A 14792-nucleotide genomic window follows, 5' to 3' on the forward strand; every position below is an offset into this window, starting at 1 on the left:
GTAGTGTGGGGCCTGTGGGGCCAGTGTGGGTTTATTGAAAATAAATATCAAGCCAAAGGGCATATTTGGTAGGACAAGTTCAAATAGTACAAAAACTGAGCTAAGCAGTATAATAATTAATTATAATGTACTACATTTAATTTATTACATTTAATGCTACACACACAATACAATTTTGGTCATTTGGTTGAGTTGTATTTCCTGAGTAGTGGTTTCAAGCTGAAAAATTAGTAATCCACATGGTTTGTGTCACCTTGTTTGTGGCTAGCAAGCTATTTCAAAATAGACTACCACCTTGGTTTCACACAGATCTAATATTAAAAAAATTATTTTACTTTCAGACATATTTTACTTTCAGACATGAATAAATGAATTAATGATTACCCTCTTATAAATTGTAACTTTAAGCAAAGCTTTTTGCTGAGCGGGGGCAATGCCATGGTCACATTAAAGCCTGAGCGGAGACAAAGAATAACTCGTCTCTCAGAATGCCAACTCCCTGTAAGTCTGTGGCAGAGCGTTTTCTACCTCTCAGACAACTTTAGGTGAGGACCACATCTTTTCTCTTGTGGTGAACGGCTGCTGCTACAGAGCATGCACTGGCAGGAAGTCAGTCCAAATTTTACAGGAAGTGCACAGACATATGTGCTTAGAAGACTGCCACAGAATAGAGTAAGTCTCACTTGAGATGAAACCAGTTCATGCTTTTTCCGTTAAAGTAGAGAATGTAAATCTAGCAGGGTGGGTGAAGTAGTTTCACTTTATGACATGTACATATGTGTCACAGAGGCTTCTATGTGAGCTGATCTCAAGTAACACGATCAGAAAATAGAAAAATTCATGTGCATATAGTAGTTTATTAGTTTCTGAATGCTGAAACTTATGAGACACACTGACACATGGTAAAACATCTGACATCGTGTGGCACATATAGGTGATGAGCTTATGAGGCTTTAAGGGTATTCCTGTTTTCCTCTCGACCACAGTTATCACTACTTCCACATGTGGTTGGAAATCACATTCTGTTACGCAATCAAACCAAGATACAATCAATGTGCAGAAAGTTTTCCAGCCCTCCTACCGCCCGCTTCATGATGCAGGTGCTGGCCTTTTTCATGTGAGCATGTGTGGCTCCTGTTTGCTGCTAATGCTTACTCATATATGTTTTAACCCAAATTCAAACTAATTCAAGTTAGTTTGCATTACACTGATAGATGTCTTCGCTTTAATTGTGCCTTGACATCACCTCATGATCATATGATCACATGACACGAATAAAAGGTCAAGAGAAACCATCTGCAGGCCAGAGCTGAGTGACACAAGAAACATAAGTCTGCAGCACTGTGTTGTAAAAGCATTCACTAAAAAATAAGGCCTCAAGCTCTCACATTACTGCTTGATTCCACTATTGAGGTCTAACGTCACACATGAGGTCATCCATGTCCTGAAGTATGCCATAATATGATCATTTCTCCAGTCCTGCTTGTGCTTTCATTTCACACAGTGACTGCCCTCTGCCAAGGCATATTTGTTTTCTCCTTTGACAAATAGTGTCCAGCAATGTCTGTGGTTCTGCACGTCCCTTTGGGGCCTCATTCATAGGTGAGGCTATTACACCAGGTCATGAATGTCTCGTGAAGGGTAAGAAGAGACTATTGTGCATGGGTGGCTTTGGAGTGGTCTGATGTGGCATGTGGTGATATTTACCCAAGATCAAACCGATAGTAGACTCTAGTAGACTCTAGTAGACTCTAGTAGACTCTAACACCAAATATAGGCTACTAACTGATCATTTCAAAATTTTTTATGTTAAACTTCTGTGTATGCATTACCATTAAAAAAAATACAATTTCCAACTTTCCAAGTCACTTTAATAAGAAAAAAAAATGCAATTTACATTTTAAGGCTTTTTGTATATACATTGATATTGCATAATTACTGCATAATTCTACAATCTCCATACAGTGATATCGATAATCTCAATAGCTGTTTGATAAAAACATATGTATCTTTCCTCTTGCTTGCTGTTACTGCTAATAATAAACCCTGTAACTTGTTCTAAAATTGCCTACTGAGAGGCTCAGTCCACTTGGTCACTGTAAACTATTTAGAGCTTTCAGTGTGTGCTCTGTGGGATGTATTGATATATTGTCTACACTGTATTTAGATACTGGTGAAGAGGAGGTGAAATATCAGCTCCTACTGACAGGATACTGACAGGGCGGGCAACCTGCTCAAGGCTTGTGTGTATATTAAGTCACTTTAGTTGAAGACTATTTTTTTATACATACTGCTGAGTTTTCTTTAGCTGACATGACCAGACTGGACCACACATACTGTTTTCAGTAGTTCTTATTTCAGTCGAATGCAGGCAATAATTTACCACTAATGTCAAGTGCTATCATTTGTATTTGTAAGATATTTAACATGATGCCAAGCCCAAATCTATCTTTACATTTTAGTTGATCTCTTACTCTTTGTTTATGTACTCTGGTGCACAATGCGCAAAGAACAGTGATGGGTAGAGCTGCCCAGGCTTGGTCCAGCAGGAAGGTGTGTTGGCATTAAGGGTGTGTACTCCTGCAGGTCTGGACACAGAGATTTCCTCATGCATGTCAAGCCGAGGTGCACATCAAAGCAGGGGTTTTCATTTTCACGCCTAGCAAGATTATAGCTGGCAGCCACTCTTCAATCTGTCACCAAAACACCTTCAGAAAAGGAAATAATCCTAATAAAAGCCAGAGAAGCAACATCCTCTTTAATGTTAAGGAAGAGTTGTGATTTTAACACAGAGAGAAGCGTCTGGAGTTGAGGTTCATCTTGGTGAGTCCCAGGTGTTTTAGAGGAGTGGACAGAGCGAAGGCAGCCTTCATGGGGATGTCACACAGCAGATCAGATTCCTCCTCACACTCCTCCAGCTCATACGTTGCATCGTCCAGCATCTCCTTATGACGGTGGCACACCTGCTCCACCTTCAGCCGGTGGATCTCTCCACGCAGCCGGATCAGCTGACGAGCCAGACGGTTATCCTGAACCTGCATCTCCCTCTGAGGAGGAAGCAGAAGTGGGAGGAAGAGAAAGTGAGCAAAAAGGAGATAACTGGACAGCCATCTAATTTACCGTCTTTTTATCATACAGCTTACATCCTCAGACCATGGGAAAAACATAGATCACATTGTTTCACAAACTGGTTACGTTTGTAGAACTGCAAGAGATCAACCATGCAATTCCCTGATTTAAGTCAGGCATTCATGCAGAGCAGATCACTGCCACCTGAAGACTGTCTGCCTCAGAGGAGAGGACACTATGTCACACTCATGTGCTGATAAGGAACTTTGGAAATATTCTTTGTGTGACAGGGTAAACTTGGTTGTCAACTCTATTTGCACTAAAGGTAAAACAATGCTATTTCAGTAGGTAGCATAGGGCTATGAGGAAATCAATATGAAATGCTAAGGAGTTTCTCACCAGCTCCTTTCTCAGAAACTCCAACGCATCATCAATAGTATCAAACCCACAGATGTTGCGCACAACCAGTTCTGAATTCTCATTTCTCAAAATTGCAGGCATGGAAACTTGTCCTTCTGAGTCCGGACTGTTTGCGGAATACTTCTCCTTCCATGGTCGGCTCTGTACGCGCTCCTGCCACTCCAGATAGGATGGTCTGCGGGTCTGTAACTTCAGCTTCTCTGTGAGTGCTTTCACGCTGTTCAGATCCTCAGTGTTTCCCTCCGAGAACTCGTCTCCAAGCTCCTTGAAATCCATCGGCGCAGCGAGTGAGCGACACGAAAACGAGCGCAGTCCTGAGGGGTTCACCTTGAGTTCTGCTTTCTGTCTTGGCGCAGCAGCCTGGCGAGTAGCGCGCACCAAGTCCTTACCTCCTTTATAGGGAGATAAGAAGCAGTGACCGCCCATCCCGCAGGACAGGGAGGCTGGATAATGTAGAGGCTTTTTTTTTTTTTTTTTTGTGTAATGAAGACAGATTTCCTTGAACTTCCTCAAGACCTTACTGCAAAGACTAAGTGTTGCTTTACACACTCTTCAGATGCATTGCTTAAGTCAAACTACCATTGCAAGTAAAAAGTGCATGTCCAAGTTTTATTTTGGCAACGTAAAAAATACAGAAACATGCGTAAAGATTTTAAAAGTTTACATAACGCATAAAAATTGTCAGTTGGAGTGTTGCATCACTGTGTACTGATTTATATTACATGCTTAGTATTACTGATACAATAATGTATAAGAATGATTTTAATAATGTAGCTGGTCAGTATGGAAGAGGTACAAGTACCTCAAACTAAGCATTGTGTTTATGTACACGTATTTGGTGACACTGCACAATTTTAGAGGTAAATTACAGCTTATATGCTGCTGATAATAATATGTGGTCTATATAGTCAATGTAATAATATAGTCGTTTGAAATCTGTATAAGCGAAAGTGCTTCTGCTTCCACTGCTGTTTAAAACCAGAGAAATCTGTCAGATGAGTCGCGATTCAGACCATCTATGTTTGCATATGGCTCCATCTAGTGGTTATTTATTACATAGCAAGCTTATCACTTCTGCGCCCCCCCCACTCAGCACGCACGAAAACTTTACCAGCAAAGATGTGACACATGTCAGTGTTGCAGCGCGTCAGGAAACGTGCGCTTCCGTTTTTGGTGAAGGCAAGCAACACATTTTCCATTCCCAGAGCAGTGTCAGCCTCCTGCGGGTTGCCAGGTGTAGCTACATTAAGTGGCTGTTCAGGGGAAAAATGAATCTATTTATAGGCTCCTTATCGTCAAACAAACAAAGCGCTACTGCCCAACCAGCGGTGTAGTCGGAGGAGGGAGCTTACTGCTTTCATTTTCTGAGAAGGAAAGCGAGGAAGTGATTTGTAGTGGAGCCACTTCTGCAAAAGAAGCAGTTCACCAGCCGTGGATTTGTGCTTTCTGATGGAGTTTTCTGAGCACATCAAGACCGCAAATGTGGAGGACGTTGTGCTCCGACAGCCGCTACAACCCCCGAGCAGAGGCACCCTGTGCATCACCGGCCACCACCTGCTGTTCTCGGACAGGGAGGAGGGCAGCTCCCGGCAGGTATTATTGCTCCTCAGGAACATCGATGCCATTGAGAAAAGGTGAGAGAGAAACAAAAAGTGAGTGTTCATCACTGTGAGAAATATATAGACCTGCATCTCATCAACGTTTTTCCGCATTACACCATAAAATGAATAAATAAAACAAAAGTCTTTTGGCTCAATTACCAAATCTAAAACTTGATCCAATTAACAAATGATGTTTATGATGCTACTTAAGGTCCTAAAAGGGATCTAGCGCAGATTTCTTATGATTATAATGATGATTATAACTAGAACCTTAAACATGATCAAACACGCAATCAACTACACTACACGAATCAACAGTAACAAAATAACACCAGGCTGTCTCTACTGTACTGTGTATAATTCATGTCTAATTACATTATTCCCTCAAATCTTTTGAACCAGTGTGGCAAACCTTTCGGGCTATTCCGGCCTCTTCTCTAATGCAGGCCACAGTCAAAGGTTGGACATTTGTGTTGCAGTGTGTCTGCTATGTGTTGCTCTTACTGCCCACAGTGTTGAAGAAGGAAATTTGCTAAGATTACAGCAATTCCTTTCCCCCCTGCCCCAACCACACACACAAACACACGCACACACACACACGCACGCACGCGCGCGCGCGCGCACACACGCACGCACACACACACACACCCATGTTGTGAGTTGCTCGTCATTAACAGCATTGTTTCTTAGCTTCATGAAAGCTTGCAAAAGTGAAACCTCTTATCTGTTGTCATTTCAGCTGGTTGGGTTAGTCTTCCTTTTTGCTGCAATGTTGTGAACTGCTACAGGCTAAACATGGGGTATTTGGGTGTGGGGGGGCATGGGGTGTTGTTCATCATTGATCTGCAAGAGTCACACTGTGTTTGTGTGTGTAGGACCTCTGGATCTTCAGGAACAATTACCGTCAAATGTAAAGATCTGCGAGTGCTCCAGCTTGACATTCCAGGCATGGAGCAGTGTCTCAACATAGCACGCTCAATTGAGGTACCATAGATGAGCTAACAATCTTACCAAGACCCAAAGAGTAGTATAAAAGAATGAGGAAATCAGTATTTATTTTTCTTACAAAGAGAAGTGTTATAATTCTTTGAATTCTCCTGCCCCTAATCTTTGCTTTATATCTGATGTTAATCTATTTTGACATTTTACAACAACCTCACTTTCATTTTTTCAGACTCTGTCCTGCCTGAACTGTGTCGTGGAGATGTATCCTTTCTTTTACAGACCATCTGAGCTCAGCCTGCAAGACCAGTGGGGTCTCTCATCCCCCGAAAAGCACTACAGTAAAACGAAGGAGCTCGTAAGCAATACATAAAGCTCTTTACACTTTTAAACTTGTTGCTTCTGTACAGGCATAGTTACGCATGTTGAAAACACATACACACAACTGTCTGTCAGGCAGCTTTTTCCAGCAGTGATCCAACAGCCCCCTGACAGGAAATAGCCAGGGAGACATGAACATAAGGGTCAAGATTTAGGATATCCTTGTTGCTTAGCTTTCATTTGTTTTTGGAACTTGACAATGCTCTGCACACAGTTTGAATATGTGCTTAGTGGACGGACGTCTTCCTCTGGGAATGGCATGTTGCTATGGGTGGTGGGTTGGAACCTGAGGGGCACCATTGTTACAAGTCTTTTTCAGGCACAATCTTTCCAGCACATGTGGGCTATGTGCACTTTCAGGCCACCCTAGTGACACCCAGAAGAAACCTTTGCATGTCTGTGTCCTTTTTCCTAAATCCATGGGAGTTTGGTTATTTGGTGTAGTTGTTAACTGTAAATTTTAAATACTTAAGTATTGTTAAAGATAATGCATTTGTAAAGCAGTTAAAATTTGTTGGTGAACTCTAAAGGACTGTTTGGAAATTATGGGTAATACATTACAATACAATTCATTCTCCTGACAAGAATTACATGATTGACCTCATATGTGTGGTAGAATGGTATCAATCTCCTCACCTAGCATTTTTTAATTTGAAAATGTTTAGTTTAAGTTAATTCAGAGTCAGAAGTGACATTAGAAAGTATCATTCAATGTCTAATTACATTAGTTTCGTCATTTTGGCTAAAAATTGTATTACCATGTCAGGTAATGGCTCATGTTTAGGCTCATTTTACACCTATAGGAAGAAACAAGTCAAAAGTCAATTTTACTTTGAGTTACTGACTAGTCATTTGTCACTGTGACTCCTCTGTTTGCAGCATGACAGGTGGAGACTGAGCAGAGTGAACAAAGACTACTCAGTGTGTCCCACCTACCCCCAAGCTGTCATCGTTCCTAAGGATATAAATGATGACATACTGGTAAAAGTGGCCAGGTTCAGACAGGGTGGACGCTTTCCTGTCCTCTGCTACTACCACAGGAAGAATGGCATGGTGAGACATTTGCTTACTTCTCTACAAGCCCAGGTATAGAAACTGAACCATTCTAACCAAATGAAAACTGTTCAGGTAATCATGTGCAGCAGTCAGCCGCTGACGGGAGCCAATAGGAAACGCTGCAGGGAAGATGAGCAGCTCCTTCAAGCTGTGATCGATGGCTCAGACAAAGGCTACATTATCGACACCCGCTCTAGTCAGCAGGCGCAGCAGGCCAGGATGACAGGTGGGGGGTTTGAGTCCAAATCGTGCTATAACGGTTGGAAGAGACTGCACAGACAGATGGAACGGTGTGTATGTGTGAGCAGAAAATGGGAATAGAGACTGTTAATCTTTTTATAGCATTGACCTGATCCTCATTTTCTTCAAATGTGTGTAAACAGGGGCAAAGCACTGCAGGAGAGTCTAATTAAACTGGTGGAGGCCTGTGGTGATGAGTCCCACAATATGGACCGCTGGCTCAGTAAACTGGAGAATTCAAAATGGCTGTCTCATGTGCAAACTGCTCTGTCAACTGCTGGCCTGCTGGCAGAGTGTGTGGAGAGGTAGGAACTACAGCCCCGGTGTGTGTCTATGGTGGGATTAAAGGTTGTTGTGCACCTACCTCATGTTTGTATGACTGTTTCCACATAGGTCTGTCCATAAAGAAATGTTTTCACTTTGGTAACTTGATGGTCAAATCTGCCAATAATAATTTATCTGTGCAGAACCCGAGGAGAGTGGATTTAGCACATGCAAGCAAAACATGGATCAGTTGTATCAGTGTTCAGCAGGAAACACAAAAGCATATTTTTATCTACAGGACAGTGCCGACCAAGATTTTTTGCTACTTAATGCAAATTAGTGTGGAAGGAAGGTAGCATAGGGCTCAGAGGAGAGGCCCCTGTAAAGCTAGCCAGTGAAATCAGTAATGTTAATAGGTTTCTGTAGTTTCTGTAGTTGCTTTGCTTTGAAATAAATATATTTATGCCTTTTCCTGTGCATGCAGAGTTATAAGACTGTGGTATATCTGTTGCTTTTTGTCAAGGGATGGTCATTCAGTTCTGGTTCATGGCTCTGAAGGGACAGACTCCACTTTGGTCATCTGCACTCTGGCTCAGCTCATCATGGACCCATGCTGCCGCACTATGGAGGGCTTCCTGTCTTTGCTGGAGAGGGAGTGGGTGCAGGTGTGTGAATGAGAAGACCTGTTGGAATTAATGTCAGACTTACTGTGGGCTTTACAACAGTTAAACAAAGAAACAAAAGTTATAAATAGTTACAGAGACATGCATTGTAACAAAAGGATATTACATGATACAAGGGTGACACAAGGATGGATGATAAATCTCCCTAGCTCTCATTTTAGTATAAATTCTCCAGATTTGAACTCTTTTCCAACTTTTCGTCTTTTAACTTTGATCTGCTGTGAGTGATAAGGCAAGTGCTGTGAAGTCTTCCTTAATTTATTGCTAGATGTGTGGTAACTTTCTCCCTGTGCTTGTGTGGGTTTTCTCCAGGTACTCTGGTTTCCTCCCACAGTCCAAAAACATGTATGTCAGGTTGATTGGTGACTCTAAATTGCCCATAGGAGTGAGTGTGAGTGTGTGAGGTTGTTTGTCTCTATGTGGCCCTGTGATGGACTGGTGACCTGTCCAGGGTGTACCCCTGCCTTCCACCCAAAGAGAGCTGGGATAGGCTCCAGCTGATCCCTGGGACCCTGGTTAGGAATAAGTGGGTATAGATAATGGATGGATGGATGGATGGATGGATGGATGGATGGATGGATGGATGGATGGTAACTGAAATCTGCATATATTGCCCTGAGCTGGGAAAAATAAATAATTTTATAAAGTAAAAGCCAACTTATATAAAAAGTAAAGCACTCAAACACTTAAAGACAAGGATATTGCCCCATATTCTACTGCTAACAGGAAGTACTTTGAGGAAAAAAACACACTTGCTTTGCTGCATGCCTCAAAGAGTCATCTGATAACATTCCTCTGTCAAAGAATCCACAAAGATAAAGCTTTTATCAAAGTTAGAAGAAAGTGCCCTGTTATAAAAAAAAAGTAAATGAAATGGCCAATGTTGATCTGCACAGAGCTCAGTATGTTGTATGTTTATGTTTGAACTGTGTGTGTCTCCTCCTCTCTCAGGCAGGACACCCATTCCAGCAGCGATGTGCGCACTCAGCCTACTCCCATGCTCGTCTCCAGCAGGAGTCCCCAGTCTTCCTGCTGCTGTTAGACTGTGTGTGGCAGCTGTGGCGTCAGTTCCCTCTGGCACTGGGCTTCTCTGAGGCGCTGCTCCTCAGGCTAGCAACCGAGGCCTACGCATCCGACTACGGCACCTTCCTGTGTAACAGCGATCAGGAGAGGTCAGTACTTCTAAACATGACTGGGTGCCAGTAATTGACAAACACAGCAGTTAGTTACAGTGCCTTCCAATTCATGCTTTCCTTTCAGGTGTGTCCTGGGAGTTAAAGAGAAAACACACTGTTTGTTCCAGGCCCTGCTGAGACCCAGGGAGATAAAGTACTACTCCAACCCCCTGTATGAGCGCACTGAGCTGGCAATATGGCCCTCAATCCACCCACAGTCTTTGCAGCTCTGGAGAGGTGAGTTCTACTTGACCCATGCACTGTAACCTGATCTGCTTTGTTTAGTGTTGTAACTTTACAGAAATGATTGTACTCAAGAATTGGTGCTAATTCAGACTCATGTATGATCCTCAGGCTTTTTCCTGAGGTGGACCCCACACGCTCGTCACCTCGAAGAGGTTCAGGAAGAAATAAGGAACATGGTCATTGAGTGGGAGAAGCTGGCACACAGCTGACACTTGTCCAGCGTGTATGAGGATGGTCAGCCTCAACATGTTGAACATGTTTTAAGAATATTAAAACATGCAATGCCTTTAAACTGTGGAAATGTTTTTTAGAATTCTTAGCAACTCATTGTACAGTTTTTTCTATTCTTTCATTAAAATTGTCTTAGAAAAATCCTAATTTGTTGACATCATTTCATGTAGTGTTGTATCTTCTCTAATTCCACAGTGTATTTTGCGTAATTTAAGTGGGGTAATTATTTTTTAACATATATTCACTCATGAATATTATCAATAGAAGAAGGCTGTATGTCTGACACACCTCCCAGTCCTGTTAAGCTCAGCTAAACACCCTTCACAATACAAATCCCTGTGCACAGCAAGTCAGCACGTTTGCATGAACTGGGGGCTGGAGACTGTAGTCCTAGTCAGCCATGAGCCACAAATCCTACTGGTTATGCAAACAGGACAAAGCCCCCCATAGCCTAGCATGAATTTATATACCCACTTTTTTATCCGTTTGTTACTGGATGAACTACACTTAAATGACTTATCCAACCTGCTCTGATCTTGTAAGCTTAGCTTAGAGGAGACATTTTGGATTTACTAAGGTGCATCTGCTGGTGTCGGATCAGAAATCGTCAGCCTGAGATTTCTGACACGGGTAATATATGTAATTTTTCACATCCTGTGTAAAGTCTATTCTCTAATGTTAATGTTTTAACACCGCTTGTGTATTTCTCATTGATCACTAGCAGGATATGAATGTTCTGTGTAAACAGTATGGTCGTTTTCAGTGTCATTTAACTTTGCTAAAAGGTCTCTACTGGACATGCAGTGGGGTGTGCAGGTCGGTGTGCCCACTGCGGCTGTGCTGGGCCTGTTTTGTCTCAGCAGGGTGCAGCATTTGCCTGGTTGCAGCTTCGGTTCTTTGCCCAGGCGAATGAGCAGGTGGAACAGCCAGGACCCCTGCTGCACCCCATCTCCTCAGGAAAACCCTCGAGTCCTCATCACAGGTAATACAAGCCTCGATCTGCCATTAGCACGTATTAGCCACCTCTTCCTGAAATTTGTTTATTCAGAAAAAAATATAGCTATCCAGACACTGGACCAGTGGAGCTGCCATTGTTTTCTACCTCTTTCACCGTGCAGCCACGGCTTTGGACTGTGGTTCAGAGAGCACTTACTGTAGGGACAGAATGCTTTGCTCAAGGACACCTTTTACATCTAGGAGAATCTATATTATAGCATTTCAAGGAGACTTTAGGTTTGGAATTAAAACAACACAAATGGATTTATATTACTGTTGCATCAGATGGTAGGAGTAGAATAATATAGGCTCATATGCTGTTGTTTGTGTGTGTTGTTTTCTTTGTGCAGTAGCAGCCGGACCCCATTTTGACTCATCACAATACAGTGCATGCAAGCAGCACTGGTGACATAAAAATGAGTGACTCTGTGGAGAATAATAGCCTGCTGTCACTTTTTGTCCCAGGATAAACCTTTGGAACAAACAAAAAGTTTTTTTTTTTTTCAGTTGAACTGTGGTGCCTCAGAAACATTGACTTCATTTTTATACCAAAATCAAAGCGTTTTTTAAATTTTCAGCACAGACAAAATATTAAACTGTCTGTGTCCACAGGGGGCCTTGGCCAGTTAGGAGTGGGGCTTGCACAAATATTGAGGTGAGATATTTAGAAACTCCTGAAACAATAAAGTTTCTCAGAGTGTTTGAAATGTGAAACGTCATCATATCTATATCAACGTTTAGAAAACAGTATGGAACAGAGAATGTAATCCTGTCAGACATCAAGAAGCCTCCACCTCATGTCATCAGCAGTGGTATGACTTTTTGTGTTCTGTTTTTTTTTTTTTACTATTTGTATATTTCTCAAATATAATCACTGCTTTTTAAAGTGATCTCTCCATCTTCCTCTCTTTTCCCATCAGGTCCATTTGTTTATGCAGATGTGTTGGACTACAGACACCTCAGAGAAATTATTGTAAATAATCGAATCACTTGGCTCGTCCACTACAGTGCTCTGCTTAGTGCTGTGGGTGAAGCTAATGTGGCTTTGGCTCGCAAGATAAACATCACAGGTCTATTTTAAAATACCAGAGCATTTATATAGATTTCCTTTGTAATATATTATGTTTACACTTCATCTTGCTTCATCACTTCATCTTGATTGCTCTGCTTTCTTTCTAGGCCTTCATAATGTGCTGGATTTGGCCCTGGAGAACTGCCTGCGCCTCTTTGTCCCCAGCACCATTGGAGCATTTGGTCCCTCCTCTCCACGTGACCCAGCCCCTGACCTCTGTGTCCAAAGACCGCGAACCATCTATGGTGTGTCCAAAGTGCATGGAGAACTGATGGGGGAGGTAAAATAATTCCACCATCCACACATGCATACCGAGACATGTGTGATGACATAGTTGTATTATTGATGATCAAATCCCAAATCTCCAGTGCAGACCAAATCTCCTTCTTTTTTTTAAGTATCTCCATCATAAATATGGCCTGGACTTCCGCTGCTTACGTTACCCAGGTGTGATATCAGTTAACACACCTCCTGGCGGAGGGACAACAGGTATTTATTAACCTCACATCTACATATCCAGTGTACAGCTTTGAACTGGATGTTATAGACTAAGCAATCTGGATCTCTGTCTTTACAGACTACGCAGTTCAGATCTTCCACGATGCTCTAAGCACAGGTCACCATGAGTGCTACTTGCGACCGGACACCCGTCTTCCCATGATGCATATTGCTGACTGCCACCGTGCCACAGTAGAGTTCATGCAGACTCCAGAGTGCCAGCTGTCCCTGCGTACCTACAACATTGCTGCCATGAGCTTCACTCCAGAAGAGGTGGCACAAGAAATCCGCAAGCACCTCCCTCACCTCAAGGTCACCTACAATCCTGACTCTGTCCGCCAGACTATTGGTAGGACTTCAGTCAAAAACACCTCAATAAAACAGTTACTGGTAAACTGTGCTTTATTTAGAGTGTATTATTAAAAGTCAAGACTTCAGATTTTGATAAGTCTTCAATTCCAAAAACATAATGTCACTGCATTCATTTCATATCAAAAGGTTACAAAACATTTGAAATATTGGGACTCATGATATGTATTTAAGATTTACACTAAATTGTTAGGGAAATTGCAATCAAATAGTGATGGACTGTAACTGCAGTACTTTAGCTGGGATGATGTAGCTTGTTACCGGCTTGCTCAAGAGGGGCTGTATCCTTCAAATGACATGATGAGATGTTTTAAAAAAGTGTGGCAGTGGCAAAAAATAAGCAAAGACATCTGACGTTTTCAGTAGTAGGATCTTTTCTTGGATGATAAATCATTTTAATTAATTTCTTAATTTTTTAGTATTTTTACATATGTTTTGAGCTTTTAATCTGGAAATAAATTGGTGGGAATTACATTGCTTTCTTGCTAAAACTGGCATGATGGAAGTAACGTAGTCCTCTTGATTGTCTCTTTGCAGCAGACAGCTGGCCCGTGCGGTTCGATGACACCAATGCCAGGAGAGACTGGGGGTGGGCACCAGCCTATGGGCTTGAAGAGCTGGTATCAGACATGCTGGGCTCCATTCGAGACAAGAGGATCAACCAGGGTTTACCAGTCAGCTAGCAAAACACGCTCCACAGAGACTATCCAGTGCTCTATTCCTGACTTTTATTCAACAATACACTTGTTTATACATGTTGCCATCCACTATCCTGTGTTACCCTGGATCATTACAGTAATGAGCAAGGGACTGTTTGTAAGGTAGGAATTTACAGTCAGAAACTCTCAATATACAGTGGACACAAACACAGACATTTCAGTCTTTTTCAGGGAATACTATACTGTCAGATCTTCTCCTCATCTTTGTTGTTTTTAATTGTTATCATGGTATAAGCAGTCTTTCCACATTGGTATGTTGCCTCAAACGGAACAGTAAATTTAATATTCATTACAGTGTCTGCTATAATGTCAAAACACTATGGACAAGTTGCACATTTGGGATAAGAAAGGTGTTGTACATGCTGATTCCAGGACAATTTGGAATAGCCAGCTCATTAGACTCTGGACTGTGATGACACATCTTGATTTCAGGCTGTTTTATAAGGCAGTCTCTTATAATATAGCCTGTCAAGTGAAAATCATATACTATATACAATGACTTATGACATCTAACAGGAAGCCTTTGTTTTACTTTTCCAGCAGTGTGATTTTGGTTATGAATTAGTACCAATAACAAATTCAGTTTTACTTTAAACAGCTCCATATTAAAAAAATGCAGTGTACTTTGAATCAGACCTTGAATAATAAAAATGTTATTTACCCAGTGATCGTAGTGATTATTGCATAATGACAGACTTCATATAGATATGTTTTTAATTCAGTGATACTCCTGCTTTCTTTTTTGCACTTCAGGACATTTATTATTGCTGCTCTGCTATATGACAAACAGAATTAATGTACATCTTACTCCACCATATTTATTTCTCCAC

General features: G+C 41.8%; 3 protein-coding genes across 5 annotated transcripts; 2 read left to right on the forward strand and 1 right to left on the reverse strand.

Moving 5' to 3' along the window:
• Positions 1–1853: 1853 nt before the first annotated feature.
• On the reverse strand, positions 1854–4133 carry fam167b (family with sequence similarity 167 member B). The gene is made up of 2 exons (XM_026302829.2): positions 3469–4133; positions 1854–3047 (listed from the first exon to the last, which is right to left on the reverse strand). The coding sequence occupies exons 1-2, from the start codon at positions 3913–3915 to the stop codon at positions 2784–2786; spliced, it is 711 nt and encodes a 236-aa protein (XP_026158614.1). The 5' UTR covers positions 3916–4133; the 3' UTR covers positions 1854–2783.
• A 473-nt stretch (positions 4134–4606) lies between these two features.
• Positions 4607–10455, forward strand: LOC113127894 (myotubularin-related protein 9-like). 3 transcript variants are annotated; one of them, XR_003295482.2, is made up of 11 exons: positions 4607–5123; positions 5493–5549; positions 5966–6074; positions 6265–6390; positions 7293–7466; positions 7542–7759; positions 7853–8014; positions 8497–8638; positions 9608–9828; positions 9960–10068; positions 10186–10216. XR_003295482.2 is itself a non-coding variant. In XM_026302792.2 (11 exons), the coding sequence occupies exons 1-11, from the start codon at positions 4939–4941 to the stop codon at positions 10284–10286; spliced, it is 1647 nt and encodes a 548-aa protein (XP_026158577.1). In that variant the 5' UTR covers positions 4607–4938; the 3' UTR covers positions 10287–10455. The 3 variants fall into 3 exon arrangements, 2 of the variants coding, with proteins under 2 accessions (XP_026158577.1, XP_026158587.1); XM_026302792.2 differs by having other exon boundaries at positions 9917–10068; positions 10186–10455; XM_026302802.2 differs by lacking the exon at positions 5493–5549 and having other exon boundaries at positions 9917–10068; positions 10186–10455.
• Positions 10456–10583: 128 nt separating this feature from the next.
• On the forward strand, positions 10584–14620 carry tdh2 (L-threonine dehydrogenase 2). Its single transcript, XM_026302817.1, has 9 exons — positions 10584–10938; positions 11094–11290; positions 11917–11959; positions 12046–12116; positions 12225–12374; positions 12484–12656; positions 12775–12865; positions 12954–13223; positions 13781–14620. The coding sequence occupies exons 2-9, from the start codon at positions 11107–11109 to the stop codon at positions 13924–13926; spliced, it is 1128 nt and encodes a 375-aa protein (XP_026158602.1). The 5' UTR covers positions 10584–10938; positions 11094–11106; the 3' UTR covers positions 13927–14620.
• Positions 14621–14792: the final 172 nt, after the last annotated feature.

This window comes from Mastacembelus armatus, chromosome 22, assembly GCF_900324485.2.
Source record: "Mastacembelus armatus chromosome 22, fMasArm1.2, whole genome shotgun sequence".
NCBI classification, from domain to species: Eukaryota; Metazoa; Chordata; class Actinopteri; order Synbranchiformes; family Mastacembelidae; genus Mastacembelus; species Mastacembelus armatus.